General features: G+C 48.6%; 3 protein-coding genes across 9 annotated transcripts; 2 read left to right on the forward strand and 1 right to left on the reverse strand.

The window, feature by feature from the left end:
• The first annotated feature begins 4,046 nt into the window (after window positions 1–4,046).
• TMEM220 (transmembrane protein 220) lies at window positions 4,047–9,624 on the forward strand. 4 transcript variants are annotated; one of them, XM_074847722.1, is made up of 6 exons: window positions 4,050–4,338; window positions 4,684–4,713; window positions 5,720–5,780; window positions 7,622–7,745; window positions 8,562–8,621; window positions 9,269–9,421. In XM_074847722.1, exons 1-6 carry the CDS (start codon window positions 4,267–4,269, stop codon window positions 9,396–9,398), a joined length of 477 nt encoding a protein of 158 aa, XP_074703823.1. In that variant the 5' UTR covers window positions 4,050–4,266; the 3' UTR covers window positions 9,399–9,421. The 4 variants fall into 4 exon arrangements, with proteins under 4 accessions (XP_074703824.1, XP_074703823.1, XP_074703821.1 ...); XM_074847720.1 differs by having other exon boundaries at window positions 4,114–4,338; window positions 9,340–9,624; XM_074847721.1 differs by lacking the exon at window positions 9,269–9,421 and adding an exon at window positions 9,453–9,624 and having other exon boundaries at window positions 4,133–4,338.
• ADPRM (ADP-ribose/CDP-alcohol diphosphatase, manganese dependent) lies at window positions 6,693–13,284 on the reverse strand. Of its 4 annotated transcripts, none has more exons than XM_074847717.1 (4): window positions 12,695–13,284; window positions 12,012–12,128; window positions 11,461–11,752; window positions 6,693–7,258 (listed from the first exon to the last, which is right to left on the reverse strand). In XM_074847717.1, the coding sequence occupies exons 1-3, from the start codon at window positions 13,239–13,241 to the stop codon at window positions 11,466–11,468; spliced, it is 951 nt and encodes a 316-aa protein (XP_074703818.1). In that variant the 5' UTR covers window positions 13,242–13,284; the 3' UTR covers window positions 6,693–7,258; window positions 11,461–11,465. The 4 variants fall into 4 exon arrangements, with proteins under 4 accessions (XP_074703818.1, XP_074703817.1, XP_074703819.1 ...); XM_074847716.1 differs by lacking the exon at window positions 6,693–7,258 and adding an exon at window positions 9,778–9,902; XM_074847718.1 differs by lacking the exon at window positions 6,693–7,258 and adding an exon at window positions 10,879–10,896.
• SCO1 (synthesis of cytochrome C oxidase 1) lies at window positions 13,198–20,675 on the forward strand. The gene is given in 7 exon segments (XM_074847719.1): window positions 13,198–13,247; window positions 13,249–13,456; window positions 13,568–13,658; window positions 14,533–14,730; window positions 15,620–15,712; window positions 15,826–15,941; window positions 19,846–20,675. Coding segments are annotated over 7 exon segments (885 nt in total). The 3' UTR covers window positions 19,975–20,675.
• Window positions 20,676–22,826: the final 2,151 nt, after the last annotated feature.

A 22,826-nucleotide genomic window follows, 5' to 3' on the forward strand; every position in this document is an offset into this window, starting at 1 on the left:
GGTACTCAATGTGCTCGGCCTCCCTCTTATGGGAGAAAGCAGCATTGCTGGAGACTCCTCAGACAGAGAAAGTCTGTCTGTGGAGGGGGGGTGGTTATAGGAAGCGCTCCTGATAGTTGGTAAAGCTTTAAAGTGAACAGCTTCGACCTTTTCTTTGCAGTAAGCACAGCAAACACTAAAAATCCTTTATAGTTCTAAAACACACTACACCCCGGTTGCTTTTGAATTAGAGCAGCAAAGAACAGGACAGATTCAGACGCCGCAGTTGGTGAACCAGTTCCCTCCTTCCCACCCCAGCCTCACGGGAGACAGACAGGCCTTTTGTCCTCTCTTATTCTTGTGTCACTGAACTTTGCTCGCTTACAGGGTTGCCAAACCCTTCACACTGTCCCTCCCAAGTGCCCAGGAAAAGCTGCTTTCTGCCAGCCCAGCAGCCCCTTCCCCTCAGCAGAAGTCCTGTCCCACCCCACGCAGGGCCCTGGATGTGCCTGTCCGGCTGTTTCTCTGCCTCTCTCCCCGTCTCCACCAGTTTCTTCCAGCTGCTCTCCAGAAGCCACAGTCTTCCCTCCGGACCTGTGGCCCAGCCCCTGTGATGTGGCAAACAGCAGCCCAGCCGTGGCACAGAAACCAGGTGGGCTGTGGAGGTTTGCGCAATAACTTGTGACCAGACAAATGAAAGAGTCACAGAGTTCACCACAGCTGAATTTTCTTTTTGCAAGATCAGCTGATATGGTTGGAAAAAATGGACAGTAATTCATAATTTTGTTTCCTACACAAAGAAGAGCTGGTGTGCCTGAAAAGCTTCTCTGCTTTTATTTTTCTATAGTATAAATTACTCTAAGGAAAGATACACTGTCTCTTGTGTTCTTCTCCCTTATTAACACCCCTGTTACTTTTTAATCCTTGATATTTCCATTTCCTAACCAGAGATATCTCTCCTGCCTTAGAAAATACATTCAAAAACCTGTCCTGGAGCTGGAAACAAAGGATGAAGGTGATTCATTCCTAGAGCACATTAGTAGGTTCATTACTAGAGCACTGCTCCTTCTGAGGTGAGAGGATGGGACTGAGGATCTGGGGACTGAGGTTACACCACAAAGACAAACGTCGCTGAGCGCTCTCCAGTGAGGTCCTGCCTCCTTAAAAAAACTGAGCCAGGAGTATGGTGTAGTTCACTGTGCCTCGGTGAGGGCGTGCAGCTCCATAGGGACCCACTGAGAAATTGCAGGGATGTTTAGACTGTTCCTCCTGCTAATCCATGTGTCAAACTGGGTTTGGTAAGAGGAGAACAAAATGTGTAGTTCCTCAGCTTTCTTTTAAGCATTTGTAGTCCCTTCCTGGAGTGCTAGTCAATAGGAAAGTTGTACCCTCAAGGGCACCTGTAGAGAGTGGTTTAATTTTCCTGGGCTTCAGAACGGGGATGTGAATCAATTTAAATGTCAGGAGGGATTTAGTTATAGTGAACATGCCCTGCTGTTCTGCCTGCAGCTGCCAGCATGTGTTTAATGTACAGAATAACATAAGTATTATGAACCATAAAGCCTACTCAGTGGAGCTGTAACAATGGCAGCCATTTACAAAGACAGCTCTTACTTTTCTGTGACTTTCTCTTAGTAATTTCATCTCTCATAACCTGCTCAAGGAAAGACTCAGTTAAAAATAACAGGAGAAGATAAGCATTAATCCTCTCTACAAATGTAGACACATTCACATGTCCTCTGCATAACGGTTCAGCAAGACCTAACTCTGTTGGGGGCTAAGGGGGCTGTATTTTGCGGTTACTGAAATCAGAGGGGGGAATGATCTGACAGGTTTGGTGGATGGATAGGGTAGATAAAACATTTCTGAAGGGCCCATTTTCAATTCATCACTAATTATCGCTTTTTGTCATAAATCATCAGTGAATGATGAGGCAGTACTATTCTTCTGAGCAATATCCATTTTGTTCTTCAGACAACACAAAAAGACTGAGTCCCTTCTTAAATACAAAGCTAATCCTAGACCATTGAGTCATTACAAAAATTTCCATTTAAATCCCAATCTCTTGGCAAGGAAAAGAAAGAAGTCTCCTCATATCCCTGACTCGCTGTTCTTCCCCTACACCCATGGTTCTTCAACATCACCACATTTCCAAGCCCAGGCATGGCTGTGACACCCATTGCCACATCTGGTCATAGGCCCTGGGAGACAGAAGACGCTTGTGACAAGCTCACTGGAGATACTTGGAGCTGGTGCTCACTCTTGCTGTGCAACCGGAGGCCTTTCTGGAGACGGTTCCTTCTCTTTCACCATGTCAGCTCTCAGTCAGCTCAGTTATTTCTACGGTAGAGAAAAAAAACCTTTCAGATGCCTACCACCAAAGTTAACTATAAAAAACATGAATCTATCTCACATGTAGGTTGGATGTAGGTGTGGGCTCACAATGTCCTTTGAAACTAAACAGGATGGTTCTTGACTATGAGGACAGACTTGACAGAAACTCAGTGGGAACCTCACTGTTTGTAGTTTTGACACAGACTGCAGAATTTGCTTATTTTGCCTTGCCTATGCTGAAAACTGAATATCTAGTCTTGCACAGTCCTGCTTGACCTTGGAGGTGTCTCTCAAACAGCAGTAATAGTCAGTCCCAGGCCGGCAGTGTCACCAGCAGAGGTTTGCCCTGCAGCTGTACCACCAGCCACAGGTGCTCCCAGCCTCTCCCCAGCACCCTCTGAGCTCAGCCATGCCCCAGAACCCGTCAGCCCACTGTGCTCCACAGCCCCCTCAACCTCAGCTGGTCTGTGCCAGGGGTCTGCACTCCAGCGCTCCCCTGCCACCCTGAGAGCACCTCCCTGTCCTCGCCGGCCACCGCCACACACGCACTGACCTGCTGACGGAGCTGGTCAGGGAGCAGGGAGGGCCGGCTGCTCCCTGGGGCTGGGTGCTGCAGGGGCGCCACAGCCAACGGGTCCGTCCCAGTGTCCTGGCGTGGGGCAAGCAGGGCAGACCAGGGCCTGCAGCCAGACCCAAACGAGAGCCCCAGTCACCAGCCAAATTCATGGAGACAAGGCAAGCCTGAGGACAAGCTGGGAGGTCAGCCCATGGGCCAAGGACTGGATCAACAGGCTCCACGGGCAAACATGGGCTGTGGCTGAGTTGAGGTGGGCGCTCCTACAACAGCTCAGGCAGGGACTGCAGGGCCCCTCTCAAGGGGTTTGTACTTTTGCACAACTACTTGCCAGTTTTACTGTAGAAGTTTGTTCCTGTGTATTCACTGAGACACGTCTCGCTCAGTACATGAGTTATCACAGAAACAGGCAGATGTTGCTACGAAGGCAGGGCTGGAGGTCTCAAATCCAACGGCCCAATTGAAGCAAGATTGTCACAGCATCCGAGCAGGTGAGCCGTGGCTTTGTCTAGGTAAGCCTTGGAAATCTCCAAGGGTGGAGATCTCACAGTCTGCCTGGCTCACCTATTGTAGGCTGCACAACCTTCCTGATGAGGACATTTCCCTAATGTCCAGTCAAAACCTTCCAAGCCACCATTTGTGGCCACTGTCCCTTGGTATATCATCTGATGTCAGCAAGGAAAATATGGCTTTGTCATCTGTGCAGACACCCACACGTTAGCACTGGATTTTGCTTCCTCTTTGCCCACTTGTGCCCAAAGGCCATGTTCTCTGGCCTGCTGACCACACTGGCCACCATCTGCAGAACCCCAGTCCAGCCTTCCTCACTGAGGACCCTGGAGAGGACCGAAAGTTGCAGGTACACCAGCAGTGGGTCGAAGAGGGAATAATAACTCCCTGCAATGTGCTGGTCACACTTCATGGAGCCCGGGGTGTACCTGGACCCTTTTGCCACAGGATCTCGCTGATGGGTGACCCGTCTCTGTGCAGACTGCCTGGTGTTCGGGGGTACAACGGGGACAGAGAGGACAGCCCCTGCTTCCCTGTAATTCCGGGAACAGGCTTATTGTAACTAATGCTGCACCACGCTGGATTGCGGCTCGATTTTGAAAACATGCATCTTTCAAAACTCTCTAAAAAACAAGTAACTCTGAGCAAGCCACGCTGACCGCCCCTGGCATCCTCGCCGCACCCCTGTGTCACCGGCCCCCGGCCCCCCGCAGGGGCGGCCGAACCCGGACCCTAACCCGGACCCGGCGGGGGGCGGGCGCTGCGCTGCGCGGGGGGCGGGCACCGAGCGGTGTGTCCCGCCCCCCCCCCGTGGGCCCGCCCCCCCGTGGCCGCGTCCCTCCCAGGCAGGGGCGGAGGCGGTACCGGCCATGGCGGGGCGGCTGTGGCGGCTCTGTAACCTCCTCATGGCCGCCTTCTTCGGGCTGGCGGCCGCCGTGCAGGTGAGGGCGGGGCGGCCCGGGCGGGGGGGGGGCCGGCGGTCCCTCTCTGCTGCCCTGCCCTCCCCCTCCCCCTCCCCCTCCCCTCCCTCCCCTCCCCTCCCCTCCCCTCCCCTCCCTTCCCTTCCCTTCCCTTCCCTTCCCTTCCCTTCCCTTCCCTTCCCTTCCCTTCCCTTCCCTTCCCTTCCCTTCCCTTCCCTTCCCTTCCCTTCCCTTCCCTTCCCTTCCCTTCCCTTCCCTTCCCTTCCCTCCCCTCCCCTCCCCTCCCCTCCCCTCCCCTCCCCTCCTCTCCTCTCCTCTCCTCTCCTCTCCTCTCCCGCAGGGTCTCAGTCCCGTCTCCTCGCTCAGGTGAACGATCCCGACGCCGGGCTCTGGACAGTGAGTAACGGGCTCTGCCCCCCCCGCCGGGTGGCTGGAGCGGGGCGGGCGCCGGGGGCGACCCCGCTGCCGCCGCTTCCCCCAGGGGCCCCCGGTGGCCCCGGCCGCGCTCCGCTGGCCCATGCGCCCGGGGCCGAGCCGGGGGAAGCCGCCCGCCGCTTCCAGCCGAAGAGCACGACGGCGCCGGGGGGGGACAACAACGCCTCTACTGCGGCGACGGCTGAGATCCGACCGTGCTCCCGGGATCCTCCTTATTTCGCCCCAGATTCACGCCCGCCCCCCGCAGAGCGTTGGCTCCTGGTGCAGAACACGCCACCCTGCCCGCGATCCTCCCGCCCCACGCCCGACCCCCCCTGAGCGGGCGACCCCCTCATCGCCACCTCCGCTCGCCTCGAATCCCCCGCGCGGCTGCTGCCGCCGCTCGGCCCGGCGGGGCCCTCGGTCCGGGGGGGATCTAGAGAGGAGCCCTCTGCCCCGCCCGCTCTGCCAGCCCTGTCCCGGGCACACGGACAGCCCGCGGGCCCGGTGTCCCCGGCGTGCCCGGTGTCACCGGTGTGCCAGCGCGCCCGGGGCTCAGAGCCCAGGCGCGAGGGGAATGTCCCTACGTGTGGCAGGAGGTGCCGGGCGGGCGGGGGCAGCAAAGGGGCTCCTGCCCCCGGGGAAGCCGCCCAGCACCCCCCGGTCTGGGGTCTGGGGAGCCCGAGGGGGGGATCTCCCCGTAGGGGCTTCTCTGGAGGATCAAGATGCGGCGCAAGGGGCCCTGCGGTGGGCTGGGGGGGCAGCGAGGCCTCGGGAACCCGGCAGCTGAGGAGCGGGGGGTGGCACTCAGAGGACCCCGGGTTTTGGGGGTGACGGTGAAGATGCGCAGCAGCAGCAGCAGTGCCAGGGCGCGCCAGAGGCACCGGCACCTGCTGTGCGCCCCCGGGAGAAGCCCTGGGGTGGATGGAGCTTCTGCTTCCTGATCTGCTAAAGTTTGCTACAGAGTAGGTCTCTGTTTCATTAACAGGTCGTTTACTTAGTGCCAGCTGCCCTGACGCTGCTTGTCAGCATTAACCCTTCAGTAACAGGTATGATATTGGCGTGCAAAACAGTCTCTGCTCAAACTTGGCCCCAAAAGGGTTGTTTTTTTTTTTTTCTTGAATCACAGATTAAGATCAGGCCACATGGAAATATGTCCTACTACCTATTGAGAGGAAAAAGCTGTGGGACCTGAACAGAGGAGCCCTGCATGGAGGCCTGCTGCTGGGACAGTCCAACCTGGGCACTCCAGTGCCAGTGCTCAGAGCCTGAGTGCAGCACAAGCCTGGACCATGCTCTGAACCTCGCTCTGGTTGACCTTAGCAAATTAATTCACTTTGTTTCCTTGTTGCAAATCTGCCTTTTTCCTCATCTACCTCACAGAAGAGCAGTTGAGCTCAGTATCAGGTGTTGCAGGTACCCACAAAGCGCGTGGGCAGCGATGGGCGCGTTCAGAAGCAGTGGATGAATTTCCAGGGGTGTATGCTAAGGGGGCTAATGCCACATCACGTGTTGAGAGAATCAGTCAGATTAGATTTGGCCCAGGACTCCAGAAGATAGTTACTTTTTTATATTTTCATCCAGTAGAAGTAATTTTAAAATAAGGACATTTTATATACACAAAGTGACTGTATCTTTTCTGGATGAATACTTACTCTGAATACACTGAAACCACACTTATGCCAGAAAATAAAATCTTCAAGAGTGCATGCTGTTGTCACAAAACACACTGTTGCATTCTGGCTACTTTAGGGATATAAAGTGGCAGCATTCATAAAGCCAAAACCCTTGAGCGGGTTGCCTGTGGTTTTGAACATTTCAGGGGAGGTTTATCTGTGTGACAAGTGTAGCTTCAACATAACGGTGTTTGGCTGGTCAAGAGAATCTGCATGTTAAACTTACAAGTAGGTTTTTGTACTTGTGCCAAGATCTGTGGAAAATAAAGATTAAAATAGCACAACTATTGTATAACTGGACATTTATGTAAATTCACTGAGGCATATTTGCTGTTCAGGTCTGGAGAACCCAGATTCTAAGTTCAGTCAAATGGGGAATCGATTACAGCTTGGGTCACACTGAGCTCTTGAATTTTGGCAGCTCATCATCTTTAATGCTTGCCTGGAGGGGTGAGTGCCCAGAAAAGACTGCTTTTAACTTTACAGTTTTCTGAGATCAGCGAGAACTGCCTCTGCTGTTTGCTCACCTCTCCCCAGTGAGCCCCTGGGAATGGACATGGAAAACCACAAGAATCTGTGGGCCCATTCAGATATTTCACATCATCTGTATTTCTCTGTTTAAAAACATTAGTCCCCAGGCAGAGATGCCATCAGTATTGCTGATCATCACAGGTAAAACCTCAGGCAGAGGCTTATCAGGGAGTGTGAGGGAAGAAGCTCCCTGGGGTGTGGTGGTCTCGGCATCCCTGACGGCTGCTGGGAGCTGGGGTCGCTCCCATGGACTCTGGTGGTCCTCCGTGGTCATGCTGAGCATCTGGTGACAGCTGGGAGCTCCGGAAAGACTGTTCCTCCTGCTTAAGAGAACTTCAATTTGTAATCCACCTTATGATTTTTTTTGCCATGCACGTTGAATGCTGGAGCCTATTTTGTTTGCTGGAGAGAACAGAAACCATTTCCATTGAGGTGCTGCTGCCAGTAAGTTGCATTCCTAGCAAAGCAAGCCCCGAGCCCACTAGTGTTTATTTTCAACAGCACTTTTTAGCAGATCTCCCCGGTCATAAAGATGCTGGTATTAATTCCATCTCCCTGCCTAAGATGTGTGTTTTTGCTGGAGGCATCTTTTTTAGCAACTCAGTTGTTTTTTGATTTATGGTGTTTACCTCATGCTACATTGCATGCAGCATAAATTGCTGGCAATCTATTTTTTTCCTCAGATAATGGTGTTTGGAGGAGTCTTTGTGACCTTCATTCTGCTGGTTGTATTGTTGGGACCATTGCCTTGGCTCGCTCTTTGTTTGCTTATGCTCAAGGAAACATTTTGCACGAAGAGGAAGGCAGGTAAGCAGTGGCAGTGATTTTTATTTTCCTGTGCATAAATTCAGCGTGCCAGGCGATCTCCTTCTGGTGCTCACCTTGCTAAACTTTATTTGCTGGGCTGTTGCAATGAGGGCTGCAGTCCAGGGGAATTAATCCAAGGAGGAGGGACCACAGTGCTGCAGACCAGCGATTTGTTGAACAAAAGAGCTAAAGGGAGAGTGAACAGTCAAAATTGCTTGCCAGACTGTGGCAGTCAGATTTAATTGGGGTCAGTTCTGGCTTTCAAAGACCAGGGCACTAGCACAGTGAAACAGCTTTGTGTTCTCTTGCTGGAGTTGTAGGAATAGGAATGAAAGTTTTAAAAAAACTCCTGAGGTGATACCATATGCATGTTTATGTGGCACAGACTGGGAGTCCTCTGAACTGCCAGGGGTTGAGGGGGAGTGGGAGGAATTCTCACCTGGACATTCGGTTGTTGCCTACAGTAGGTGCTTGCACAGTGTTGAGGTGAAGCACTGGCACTACTGTGTCTGTTTATGGTCTGGAATACTGGGTTGGTGCTTTGCTCTGTGTTAAGGAGAGAAATGAGCTGTGGAATGTAAGTTTAGCAGCAGAACAAAAAGTGGAAGCAGGAATTTCTGCAGCTGTATAGCTGGGTCATGTGTGTTTGTAGGTTTGTGGTGGGAAGCACAGGCTTTATAATTATAATCCTAGTCAAAGATATTGAACTTCTCCAAAGGAGCAGACACTACTGTTTTGGAGGCAAAATTTGTATTTTTTAAAGGTAAACATCTTGCTTCTATTATTTTCTGATCTGATTTTTGTTTGGCTTTATAGAGAGTTGTTTGGTCTGGTGATTATTACAATATGGATGAGTCTTTGTCGCAGTTCAGCAAAGTAAGTTTTGTTGTTTGTTTTTTTTTTTTAAATCTGTTCATATGTTCACATTTAGTGACTCGCTTCTTGAAAACACAGTTGATTTTGGCTCCTTGTTTTTCTGCTTCATGTCGCTGTCTGAGCCTTCTCAGATACCTAAGCAGTACTAGCTGGTGCTATGGCCTATATGATCTTGCACAGATAAAGTCTGTGAGGGGAAAGCTGCACTAATCATGTTTTCTGCTCCCCCTGCAATAATGGGCAGGGGACATTCTCCCTTTGCATAAGGACAGCGCACCCCTTCTGCAGAAGAGGCTAGTGACCATTGGCCACAGCTGCTAATGAACTGCAAAACCTTCTCTGCCATTGCTCCCAATTTACAGAACTTTCCAGTGAGGTTCTCTGTACTGGTGTCCGCTGCGTCCACTGGAGCAGGGGGGTGATGCATGCAGAGCTGGCAGAAGGCTCTGGGTGGCTGCCTGCCTGCAGTGGCTCCACATTTTTCCCCTCCAGCCTCTTCAGAGGACTATGCTACAGCAGTTTTGCTAAATTCCTGTTAGCTGTGAGCATGAAAAATCCCAATCTGCCAAAAAGTACCTTTCTGCTGGGAAAACATCACAGATGCTCTGGGCAAACAGGGTGCGCTTTTTTTTTTTTCACTGCCTGAGGTGGCAGAAAAACTTCTTCTGCTGGCATGTAAAGGACTCCCCAGTGAAGGACTCTGCTGGTTCATCCACAGGATCTACATTAAAGTGGCCAAAGGCTCTCTGCTGTCCTTCCAACTGCAGCCAGGTGTGAATGTTTCACAGCAGTCTGATTTGGAGCAGCTCTGTTGCATTTGCTTCTTTATAGGAGTCCGCTGGGTGGAGTTCGCTTGATTGCTGCACTCTTGGTGGCTCTCTTCCCCTTTGTTTCGTGGCTGTACATTTATGTGAACAAAGAGATGCGAGCATCTTGGCCAACACACTGTAAAACAGTGATTTAATTGGGTGGGAGAAAGTATAGAATAAATATTCTGACCTTACTTGCCTTTGCTTTTGGTTCTTAATGAAAGGTTGGTATCAGTTTGATAGGACCCAAGAATGCCTGGCTGCTTCCAGCAGTGCAGTTTGAGATTTGTTAAAAAAATTGAGGAACACTGTCAAATCTGAGTAGAGAATTTTTCTATGGAAACTGTTGTTCAGCTGGCTTCTTCATACATTTTCAAAGCACTGTTGATCTGTGTTCTAATGGTATATTCAAGAAATCCTGGCACCCTTGGATCACTCTCCAACCACCTCGTATTTTGGGAAATCTACTGTTCTGTAACATAAGGGAAAAGTAAAGCAAACACTTTGTTTCAATAAATGACTATTTACAGCCAGGAAACTTGCAGATATCTGCTCGGATAGTCCATTGAGACTAACTGAAAAATTGAGCAGTCTGTATTTCTGTTTGTCCTGGTTTAGCCAGGATAGGGTTAAGTTTCCCCAGCAGTGGGGGACCACTACACTGTTCTTGTTACATCTTAATTGATAAAACAACCAAAAGAGGGTTGTGAAAGAATGCCAGGAATTGATAAAGGCACTGGTAAAGCTGACAAGAGTGACCCTGAAGAAGCAACACTGTAATTACGACAAGGAAATACTGAGATAGGCGTAAGGGATATAAGGCCATCAAGCAGGGAAGTAGCGAGGTAAATGCCTAGGAACAAAAGCTGCTGCTAAAACCAAGGAGGGAACTACTTGAACTATGAGTAAGCTTTCCTCATTAACATAGAAAAAACCTTTGCTCAGGTAGGAAAAAGCTGCCTACCAAGAAAAGCCCCTTCCTCACTGAATGTGTCGTTAAAAAAAGAGACTGCTGCAAGTTTAAATGGAGACGAGACCTCGCAAGGACCAATGAGGGTGGCCAAACTTACCAGTAACAAGGACAGATAACTGTCGCTCAGGATGTATAAATGTGTTAACCAAGGGGTGCTGGCTTTGTGGAATTACCACCTGGCACCCATCTCTGCGCAGATATGGATTAAACAAGTATCTCGACTCTGTGGGTTTTGGCTCATTGCACATCGGGTAAAAGAACCCAGATTTTTGGGACAACGTTGTGGTTGCTATCACAATTTTGCTTCTCACAGAATTTGTGTTCCTGGAGAGCAGAACCCAGGCAGCAGCCCAGTGACACACAAGGTGGCTGGGAGAGAGCCAGAACAGGTCCAGATGCAGCACAGCAATGAGCTTCAGACCCCTCCACGTCAGCCTGCAGTGGTGCTGAGCTGCTAATACAGCTGCGCACACGTAGATCCCAGCGGGTGTATCTGCAGCGACACATGATGCAGCATAGATGGTCTCCATTTTCCTTGGGCTTAACTTTTTCTGAAGATTACTTTAGTTTTTTAAAGCAATGTTAAGAAAACTGCATTAGGCTACAGGGTGGACTAATTCTGCCAGACATGGGACATTACTGACTATGACGTTCAAAAAAAATTTAAAAAATTGAAATGCAGCTGGGCAGGTACAATTCTGCATGCTTTAATTCTGACTGATATAAAAAAGTGGCGTTTTTTGACAACATTCATAACATGGTTTGCATTTTTTCACAGTAAGTAACAATCTGGTCAGGATTGGGTGTTTCAAGTCAACATTCTGCATTCAAGTATATTTATTTCAAAGATGGTTACTGGCCTTTGCTATCCTCCATGAAGAAACCAGGTCTGTTTTCTTACAGAAACATAATATCTAAAATTCTGTATCCAAGAGAAAATTTTTGGAGTTAAAGCTGTAAGGATCAGCCATGCACATTTTTCTACAAGCAAATAATAAGCTAAATCCCCTGCTTTTTTGTCAGAATTCTTCCTGAAGAGCAATTTCTATTTGCTTACCATTTTCAGAAATGCATAACTCTGTCTGAAATTCTGCCCCTTCCCTTTAGTACCATTTTATCTTCATAGACATAAATAGTTCCAAAGGCACTGCTTTCTGGTGGAGTTTCAATAACCCCCTCCAAAGTCAGATGATGAACTCCGTGAGAGTCTAAACAATAGCCACCGTCGTGCAGGTGCCCTGCAAGAAAGCAGACCACGCACTGATGGGAGTGTATGACTGAAAGGGCATCTTCATAATTCCAGGCTAGGCAAACTCTGTCTGAAGCATCTGGATGAATGGGCAGATGACCTGCAGTTGAGAGGGAAAGAAGCAAGAGAGTTACTTCAAGTGTAACCAGACTCTGCCTTCATTGCTGGGAAGTTCAGACATCTAACTTTATACAGGAAACTCATCTGACCGTGAGACATGGTTGCTGTTCTCTTACTTCACAGGTTACATGTGTACCTCAGTGGAGCTACCAAGCTGCTACGTGTTTTCCTCAGCTACCATACATTGGCTACATAACTTTTTTTGCATACATCCCCATATATCCCCCATATCCACCTACCCATAACGACAACTTTTTCTTGGTTTTCATCAGAGAACTTGAGGACTTCATTGAACCAGTCTAGCTGGGCTTGGCTAAATCCTCCGTTAAACTCTACAAAACGAGGTTCTTTGAGTCCTGCAATGAAGAAGAAGGTTAGGCACAGGTGCATACACCTCTTGCAGCTCCCCTATTTGCTTGCCTTATGTAAGTCTGCTTACGATAAGATGGTTTACTTTTATAACTTTTTTTTTCTTTCCATCTCTTGGATCAAAACCGCAGCCTCCTTGGACAAACAAGAAAAAATTATTTGTTAGTGTTTTCAGGGGTTTTGGTCACGCTGCACGCACAGGATTTCCACTCTTGGGTGCCCCCCTGGCATGGGATAGGGTGTGCATCACTCGACGCTCTGCAATAGCAGCTGCACCAGCAGCTGCCTTTTGTTGTGATACTGCAGGGCACGCAGCACAACACCAACCCATCCCGGGAGCACCCCAGCAGTACGACGGGTATGGGGGAGCATCTCCAGTGCCCGCCTAGAGACCTGCTGGCTGGCTCTCAGCGACGGAGGAGGTCGGCAGAAACAGGGCACATGCCTCAGCCCCCCCGGCAACCAGATGTCAGCTCCAGGAGCTGCCTTATTGCTCCGGGAAGCAGAGGCTCAGCCCCCTGCGCTCGCTGCTAAAGGGCCGAGTCGGGGGTACCTGCAGGGCTGTTAAGGTTATCGTTGGGGTTCTTCTCCCGCAGCAGCCGCAGGGATTCCTGGTAGCGGGGGCTGTCCGGGTCCCTGCCCAGGATGCTCAGGTCGTAGGCGTCGAGCACGACGAGGCGGAAGCGCGGCGCCGGGCTGCAGTGGTAGGCCTGGCAGTCCTGGGCTGGCGGGCCGGCCGCGGCGGGGCGGCTGTTGAGGCCGGTGTGCGCCAGGCGGGCCCGGCTGAAGTTATAGAACTCGTGGTTGCCCCACGCGTGATGCACCGGCACCGGCAGCTGCCCCAGCGCTGCCAGCACCTGCTCCAAGGCGCCCTCGGCCCCGCCGCTGCGGGCGTTGAGGCCGTCGATGCAGTCCCCCAGCTGCAGCACAAAGGCGAGCGGCGGCCTGGCGGTGGCCCACTCCTCCACCGCGCCCCGCAGCAGGCCGAGGCTGTGCCGGTAGTACCGCCGCCGGCACCCGCCGAAGTCGTAGCCGTCCTCCGCGTCCGCGTACTGGATGTCTGCGATGACCCCGAAGGAGAAGAGCGGCGCCGCCTCCATGGCCGCGCCCGGCCGCGGGGGCCGGAAGGGGCGGGCCCGGAAGCGCAGGGGGACACAAGATGGCGGCGGCAGCGCTGCGCTGCTGGAGGCCGCGGCTGTGCTGGCGGCTGCCGGGGGCCGCGCTGAGGGGCTGGGCTGTGCTGCCCGCGCCCGCCAGCCGTCCGCTGTCCCGCCTGCCGCCGGGCAGCGGCCCTAGGACGGGCGCGCAGAGGAGGGTGAGTGAAGGAGGGAGGGAACCGCGTCCCTCCTCAGCGGCGGGGCCTGGCGTGGCGGCACGGGCCGCGCCGTCCTCCGCTTTCAGTCACTAAACAGCTTCTCCTCGGCAGCTGGTGTCGTGGCGGTCGCTGGCGGCCACCGTCGTGCTGTGCGGGGGGCTGCTGGCCGCCATGAAGAAGGTGAAACAGCGGAAGGAGGAGGGTGAGTGCGGCGGGGAGGGGCCGGACCCTGCCCGGCTCGGGGGAGGCCGCGCTGCGGCGGCGGGGCCCGGCCGGGGCTGCCGGCGTGCGACCGGACGGGAGAGGCCTCAGGAGTGTCGTGTTTTGTATTCGGATGATGTACTTTTTGTGTTCAGGTGATGCACTCTTTGTGTTCAGATGTATTTTACCTACTGTGGTGTCCCACTGAATCACGTCATGCTTTGCACAGTGCCACTTCGTGCCTACGTGTATATACGTGCCACAGAAAATTTTCAGAAATTCAAAAAAACCTTCCAGGTTAAGCGTTTTCAAATTTTTAAATGCACTTTTGCTGTCGGAGTGGTTGGGTTTCGTCATCACACTGCAGCCAGTCGCTGCAGCACACAGGGACGTGGGGCTTTCTGCTGGTGTCCCTCTGGGTACCGTGTGTCCATTTTGCTCTCCTGGAGGAACTGCCCGTGGGTTTCATTTTCATGGTTTTAGTGTTGAAAATCAGAGCTATTACAGCTTTTGCGATATGGTCAGTTTGCAAAGGATGATAATTTTTCTGTTTCATACCAAGCCAGGTACCTGGCTTTCTCCTTTTTGTCTTTCTTTTTTTAAAAAAAAAAAAAATACTCTCAGATGACAATGAAAGAGATTATTGTGTTTCAAAGGAGTTTAGTGATATATATGATTTTGACCAAAATGGAATGCTTTTTGCAAGTCTTGTCCACATTGAGCTTCCGCACAATGGTTGTTGGTAGATCTTCACATTTCAACATCCCGGGCCGTGACTCGGAGAGGTTTCCTGAATCTCAGCTGCTTCAGAGGCTCTCTTGGGAAGCAGCGTGGGTTGTGGCATGGATGTGTTGATCCCCTCTTGGTTTTTGTAGAGCTGGAGAAGGAACGGAACCGAGGCATTGGGAAGCCACTTCTAGGAGGTCCCTTCTCACTCGTTAACCATGAGGGACAGCCCAAGACCAGCAAGGACTACATCGGCCAGTGGGTGCTGATCTACTTCGGCTTCACGCACTGCCCTGACATCTGTCCTGATGAACTGGAGAAGATGATTGAAGTGGTAGATGAAATTGGTATGGGAATTTGGTTGGAATAGTGGTGCTTTTTATGGGAGCTTCAGGTTTATTGTGGTAAAATACCTCAAACGATAATAACTGATGGTTTTGGTTTTTTTTTTTTAAAGCTGTTGACTACTACTCAGTAGTTGAATTAATTGCTAAGTGATATTTACGTCCATCTGCCTGTCACTAGGATCTGGTATTTAGAGAATGACAGCACTGATCTTTCCGCAACAGGGGACTTGTAATAAAACGTGATGGTGACAGGTTACAGGGAACGGTGCCATTGCATTGTAGTTTTGCCAAGAAGTGGTTGTGGGGTGTATTAGGGTTTTTTTCTCTATATCTTATTCATTTTGAGAACAAATCTCTGAGAGTCCCTTCTGAGAATGTGCTGAGGAATGGAGGCTGGGGGAAGGCTGTGCAATAGAGGTGGTTTTCTCAGCCTGCAGGCCCTGAAGAGTTACGGAGTGGGGATAATAGTAACCAGGCAAGTGGGAGGGTGGACTAACGTGAAGAACATACAGTGAAAGCTATGGCTGGAACATGAGGGAAAGAGCCTGAATTGTGTTTTCACCCTCCCACTCCATCATCACAAGGTACTTTCATTGTATTGAAATGATAAATGCATCGTATTTTCTCCATCAGAGCCAATTTGTCAACTACTATGCAGGGCAGGGTCTCCAGCTGAGAGGCTGGAAGTGTAGCTGCAGCCAGCACGAGCACAGACCGTTGGCTTTCACAGCATTTGCTTCATTCACAAATTACATAAATTAAGCTGCACAAAATGGCCTTAGGGTGAGCTTGGATTGATGTTATGGTAGCTTGGCTGTGATCTTGTTTAAAGGGAGGTGACAAATGATTTTTAGTTTTCTAAGGAAAATAATAATTGTTAATGTCACAGATAGAATTCCATCTTTGCCTAATCTGACCCCACTCTTCATCACCATTGATCCTGAGAGGGACAACGAAGAAGCCATTGCCAGATATGTTAAAGGTATTACTGTTTTCTTCCTTGATGTCTTATTGCATGTAATATAGAGCACTGAAAAGGAGGCTCTTGATGGGATTCTTTTCACTAAAACGTGTAAATCTCTTCTTTCTATCTAGAATTTTCTCCGAAGCTGGTAGGATTGACTGGTACCAGGGCACAGATTGACCAAGTGGCCAAAGCTTACCGTGTGTATTACAGTGAAGGTCCCAAAGATGAAGACAATGATTACATAGTAAGTAAATGTAGAGCCTTTGCCTAATGAAGGACTTTGGATAAGAGCAACATATAGATATTAAAATCAGAAGACAGCTGTTGCAATCTGTGCTGAAGTCCTGCATGATAGAACCCTGTTGCACTGATGTGTTAAGCTGTATTTTAGAGCTCTCGGTCAGAATTGAGGTGCCTTCTTACAAGCTCAGAACCTCACTGAAACATGTTCTAAAAATGTGCAATCCCAGGCCTGCATACAGAATAGCATATGAGCTAGCAAGCCTGGCAGTAGTTTGAACTTTTTTCTGTTGTGTAATGTTTTTGTCCGGCTCTTTTCCTCTGTGCTCCAAAGTAAAAACAGAACTGGGAAATTAAGGCAATAGGAAGAGGGAGAAATGAGAGGCAAAAGCGGGTCACAACTCATTCCCTGCCAAACATACCAAGGAGCAGGGTCTTCTTGGCAAGAGACTTGGGTGATGCAAAGTCTCCTGCAGATGCTGTGGAGATCTTTCTCCTGTGTCAAATGACCTCGAAGAGAGAGAGTGTTAATGCTAAATTAAGTTAACATAAAGTACGTGGAGTAATAGCGTGAAAGGGGAAACTGAGGTTTAAGTGAGGCTAAACTGGGTAGTCAAAATCTTACCCTCTGGCAGTGAATAGGACTGGTTATAGGGCTCAGAGCTGCTGCCAAGGCCTTCCGGACTTGCCGCATCCTGAGCAGACTGGAAGAGTAAAGTAGGTACAAGTGATACAGCGAGTGAGGATACACGTTATCTGATCTTCTTTTTTTTTCTTCATTACAAGAACTAAGTGCATCAGAGAAAACTAAAAACGGGTTCAAAAGTGAACAGGTGATGGTTCTTGTTGCAGTGGCCATGTGAGAAGTGGCATCCCTCACTATGGATGCCCACGGTAGAAGTTTGTGGGAGTCCACAGGGAACCTGTTGTTAGTCTTTGGAAAAAACAGTCTGTTGAGGATTATGTACACAGAAATCTTTGCCTAGTTCAGGAAGCCTGTGGGCTAAAAGTGTTTGGAAACTCGGAATAGAGGAAGATAGCATATTTTTGGTGCTGGTTTTATACTCCTCTTTAAAGCAACCATTGTTGGCCACTATTTGAGGTAGGATGCTGAGGAAGATTGGTTTAGGTCTAATCCAGTGTTGTCTATTCTTAATCTGTTTTTGAAAACCACCTGACTGCAGTAAATAAATTATCCACGTGGAACAAAAAGGTGGTGCATAGAAAGAAAGAGCAAGAGCAGCACATGATCTCAGTAAAGAGAAGATGGAATCACACTGGTGATGTGCAGTGCTCTACATTACTGAAAGGGGTGTGAATTGGGAGATCAAGAACCTGTTTTGGCTTAAAGTGGCAAGTCAGTAGCTACAGAAGTCTGTGTCTAAGATGCTATATTTGAATGGAGGAGAGAAGCTTGCTGGAGAAATTCAACACCAATTTAAATCAATCTAGCATCAATCTGAAATCAATCTAAAAGTACTACTTAAAATCAGATTTATAAAAGGGAGCTGGTGGAAATGCAAGAATACATTATAGGAACAGGATTGGCAAAGGATACCTGCTCAGGAGAGGGAAAAAAGTCAGTAGAATCTGACACTAAATGAGTGAACTGAAGTTTATGAGAGGTGATGGAAAGAGGCTGGAAAAGCTGAAGGAGTGCTGCTTCTTAGGGAGTAAACCACGCATGGATTCTGGCAAACCACACGTGGATTCTGGCATGGCCATGAAGGGAAAGTACGGGGGCTCAGCCACGGAAAATAACTCTGTAGATGACAGCAGCTTCAAGGGAGGCTGGAGAGAGAAACCGAACTGCAGAATGTGACTACAGGTGTAATGAAGTAGGAGAAGGGATTCGGGATCCAGGGAGAATACTGCTGGTCTGTGCTAGGGTTGTGAGTCTGAGAAGGGAAGGGCAGCAGGGAAGGCAGGCCAGGGAATTGGGAGCAGGAGAGCAGCCTGGGAGCCCCAGCCGTGGTACCTGCACCTCTCAGGATTTGTCATAGGCTCTTGGTTTTGAGAGGCGGTGAGCTCTATGTGTTCAAGGCAGAAAGGCCAGAGGACGTAGATCTCTGAAACAAGATGGAAAGAGGATACCAGCAGCAGACCTGGGAGGGAGAGCTTGAGCCTGGGTCTGTGCCTGCCTGAGACTTATCCAGGTAATTACTACTCTGTCAGTAGTGGGGAAGAGGAAGAGGTCCACTACAGCATTAAACTTCACTGCTTGTTTTGATTTCAAAAGAGCATTGAGATGACCATTTAGAAATTATAATTTCTAAACATCTGAATTTTTCAAGTATTACTTGGATATTACTAGTTCCTATTTAATAATCTCAATTTTATATCTCAATACCAGAATATCCAATTTACTTGTTTTATTCTGTGGTTTACAAGAATGCATTGACACTCAAATGATGATCTTATACAGTGGGAACAGCACAGGCTTGAGACACACCTTGAGAAACAGTGGCTTCTGCACACAAACTGCACTCCATCCTGACTGTATTTAATCTTCCATGGGCTGGGGAGTTAATCAGGTAGCCTGCTCAGAGCATCTCTTTTTTTGATAGTTTCCAGTTGAAGGATCTAAATTGTGATTCGACTTCCTTAAAAAAAAATGTCTCTTACAACTTGATGTTGTGATCTTATCTTGAAAATTTGAAACTGGAGTAAAATATTTGGGTTAAACCTGCTTCAGTAAAATTTTGAGAAAAATTCTTTCACTGACAGAAGCGCCATTAACTGAATGCATCCTTTTAGCTTGTGGAAATGTTTATGTGGTTTTTTTTAAATTTCAAACACAGTTGTACTCTCAGTGCATAAGTACATTTCAGTTCTTTTTCTCCAGTGGCAGTGAGATGATGTAGGCACTTGAGAAATCACAGATTCATGCCCTCCATTTTTAGTATTTTGTCTCTTTGCTCATAAAGATGTTGTCACAGTTAGATGCAGACAGTACTTGCAGTGGCATTTTAAATAAATTCACAGTGGAGTTAATCGTTACTTTGAACCTTTTTTAAGGTTATTTCAGTTCGGACAGTAGAGGGAGCCCCCTCCCAGCACAGGTATTTCCCTCTGCACCAGGTCCTCTATGTGCAACTCCTGTATCCCAGTGATGCTCTTGGTCCCATTGTTTGTACTGACAGTGAACTTGATTTAATGAATTACCTCTTCTTATATTGGATTTACATCATATTAGCAGCAGGAGCTTGAAGACCTTGTGGGGGCCATGGAGCATCATGAGAAGTAGAGGGAAACTGGGAAAAGTGAGGGGGAAAGACTACTACCCTGCAAGTTTGCCCCAGCCTTGTCTGTGCTGCAGGAAGGGTGCTTGCAGCTTAGGGAAGACTTGTCTGCTTAAAGTATTCCTTCTCACATTCTGAGTATGCAGTTAGCTTTCTCTATTTATTTTCCTGGGTAAAACAAGAAGAGATCCCTGAGGTGATGCTGAGGTTTTCCTTATCTTGCTTTAGCTTTTTGGTGAGAAGTCTTGTCAGACAGCTGAACCAAAGGCTGAGTGGGACGCTGTGCTGCTGACTGAGACATGTGCAGGGTGTTCTAGTATTTAAAGGGTGGCTACAAAGAAGACGGATACTCCCTTTTTTACAAGGGGTGACATGGAAAAGATGAGAAGTAATGGGTACAAGTTACTCCTGGGGAGATTCCAATTGGACACGAGAAAATTTTTCGTAATGTGAGCAATCAGCCGTTGGAATAACCTACCCAGGGAAGTGATGGATTCCCTAACGTTGGACACTTAGAAGATCTGGCTGGATGGGGTGCTGGGCCGTCTTGTCTAGACCAGGCTTTTGCCAAGAAAGGTTGAACCAGATGATCCTGAGGTCCCTTTCAGCCTGGTATTCTGTGATTCTGTGATCTTTTTTATCAAGCTACAATGTGCTTTCTTGCAGGTGGATCACACAATAATAATGTACCTCCTGGGGCCAGATGGTGACTTTGTGGACTATTATGGCCAGAATAAGAGGAGCACTGAGATTTCTGCTTCTATTGCTGCACACATGAGAAAATACAGATCCTAAAACACAAAGTCTTCAAAGATTGATGTGAACATCACCTGTAGGTTTGGCTGTAATTGGGCATTGGAGTTAAAACAGAAGCATAAAGTGTAACATCCTGTCACCACATGCTTCCTTTCTTCCAGATAAGAAAGGCAACCATACTTCTGCAAAATACCATTATCAAAAATCTCTATAGAGCCTTCCCGATGGATATTATGTGCATCAATGGCTAGGCTACAGAATGAAATTTGGGACTTCTCTGAAACATTGTTGGGAGCAAAAAATGGAAAACGCTTTTCATTTGGGAAGGATGTGTGTATCGGTGGTAAAATTAATTGGTATCTCTTGGCAAGACATCAGCGAAGGACAGTCACTGCAGGAGGATGATTACTTGATGAAAAGCCATGTGGGCCATGGCATTCTTAGAGGACCCCTGCCCTCTTTTTTCTGCACTGTTTTGCCTTCTGGGAGAGGCAGTTACAATATTATAAGAAGGAGAGCCTTAAGAGGACTTCTTTATCAACTTTAAGAAGGTGAAGAGCACTGAAAGTGTCAGCAGCTTCCACACATAGGACCAGTCCTGTGATGTGCCTGATCTCTTCCTCATTTGTATACAGAAATGAAATGTTGTTTTTCTTGGTGATTTTTCCAGGTGAATGCTGTTAACTTATAAGGAAGTGAATAATGGGTTGCAAATAGATTTTTCTTCTGGTCTAAATGATTTTATGCATAGTCGGCCTGGTTGTGTTATGGTGAGTAGTGAAGTGGGGCGGATAAAGGGGGTCTGTGTCCATGCACAGGGCTGTCAGATAAATTCTATGCAGTGCAGCATTTGAAAACAAAGATTGCTTTGTATAAGCAATATATTTTTTTTTCCTTAGTTAGATTTAACTAGAATATCATCAGAACTTTGTATACTGGTCAAGCTTCATATTCCTGCTCTGGTTTATCTCTTTCTAAAAAGCAGTGTTTATCTAGAGCAGTGCAAACCATAAGCTGAATGTGCATTTTTAGGGTAGCTGAATCCCAGAGAATGGCCCACAGGAGACAGACCAGAAAAGTTCTTGGTGCAAGTCCCAGAGTGTTTCAGACTGAATGCAAGTGTTCCTGCACTGGTGGTGGTCTGAGTGTGGGGGTTGGAAGAGAATGTTCCTGTCTGAGGGAAGGTGCAATGTCTATGGTAAAACTCCCTCTTTTCAAAATCTGAAAAACAGTAAACTTAACCTGCTTCAGAGCAGTTATGATAAAGTAGTGTGTAGGTCCACATCAGCTGCCCTATACTGCTACAGTGACCTCCTGAGCGTATCAGGAAGATTACTGTGAGTATGTCTAAGACTGCACTCTTCTGATAAAGCTCTTTGAAGGAAGACAATATCAGTTTACAGTGGGAATTCTAAAAAGTGTCTTAGAATTGAACTCAACAGCTGAAAAGGAAGTTAGGTGATTTTTTTCTCCTCGTGCTGGCTGGCTTGATTGCGGTAGGCAATAGGAGTGGCTTTGAAAGGAAATGTCACACTTTAAGTCCTCTATTAGAGGCTGTGTCAAATCCAAGGTGTTATCAATAATATTGGTGTCTGTGATAACTGGCACCCTGGCAATAACGATTTTATTTTCATGGAGTGGTTGCAAGTGTCAGCACTGTTTCTAAAGAGCCTTTTTTTGCCTTTTATTCTTCCCCACAATCCTGGAGGTAATTTATTTCCAAAACTTTCATTACAGAGCTGACTTTTGGCACCTATTAGCTCTGCATTTCTTTGTCTGAGTGGCTGCGCACCAGTTCATTTTGCAACAAGACAGGCCATGGCTTGACTTGCCGGTGATAATCCTGTGGGAAGCTGGACTGGAAACCTTTGGAGCTCCCTTCCAACCAGCACTTCAGTGTTTCTATGAAATTTGCCTTGTCGAGACTACTCGGTGCTGAGCGTCCCTGCTCCAGATCAGGGTGTGTCTGTGCCCTTTTCTCATCATGACCTTTACCAGGTGTCCTGGTTTTGGCTGGGATGGAGTTAATTTTCTTGAGCTGGGAGGGGGCACAGCCGGAGTGCTGCATCGGGTAGGAGGTTGAAGTAGTCCATCTCCTGTGACGTTATTGTGGGGATCGGAAGGAGACGGGTTCTCTCTCGATTCCGGTGGGTGCGGCGGGATCGTCCTTCTGTCGTCGGGATCGCTGCCAGGGGCGGGCTGGGTGTCGGTCAGCGGGTGGTGAGCGATCACATTGTGCATCACCCATTGGTACTGCCAATTATTGTTTTGTTACCATCACTAAACTTTTTATTTCAACCTATGAGTTTTTCCTCTTTGTCCCTCCCCTGTTTTCCTGGGCGGGGGAAAGGCTGCGTGGTGTTTGACTGCCGGCTGAGTTCAAACCATGACATCAGGGAAAATCACCTCTTTTTGAACTTCTGATGCAGTTGTTTGAGGGTGACTTGTGCAATACAGTGCATTAGGATAGAGGAGGTGGTAAATTACATTTATCCACTCTTGTGATAAAAGCAACATGGAAATGCCACCTCCGTATCTGTGTCAGTGGCCCAACACTGGCCATTCACTAGGGTCAGTCTGTAGTGGACAAGTGCATGTTAACTGGTAACGAGCAGTGAGAACTGCTAGTGGGGACAGTGTTTAGAAGTGTCAACCTGTCCAGCTTTTTCTAAAGCCCGCTCGTGTGCTGTAAGTCCCCAGGTTCTTATTTACCTTACTTGCATTGGGGAAATAGTTTTTTTCCTTTTTGAAAAAGTCAGAAATAATCTGAATATCTTTCCCTAGGGGGCGGGGTGTGTTGGAATTGTCCTGACTGTCTCGCTGCTTCTTCTGTATTAGAGAGTCCATTCCTCCCTGTTCTGTGTTTCTTGAAAATACTGATGTAGAAGACC

The sequence above is a fragment of the Strix aluco genome, chromosome 21 (assembly GCF_031877795.1).
Source record: "Strix aluco isolate bStrAlu1 chromosome 21, bStrAlu1.hap1, whole genome shotgun sequence".
Classification (NCBI taxonomy): Eukaryota; Metazoa; Chordata; class Aves; order Strigiformes; family Strigidae; genus Strix; species Strix aluco.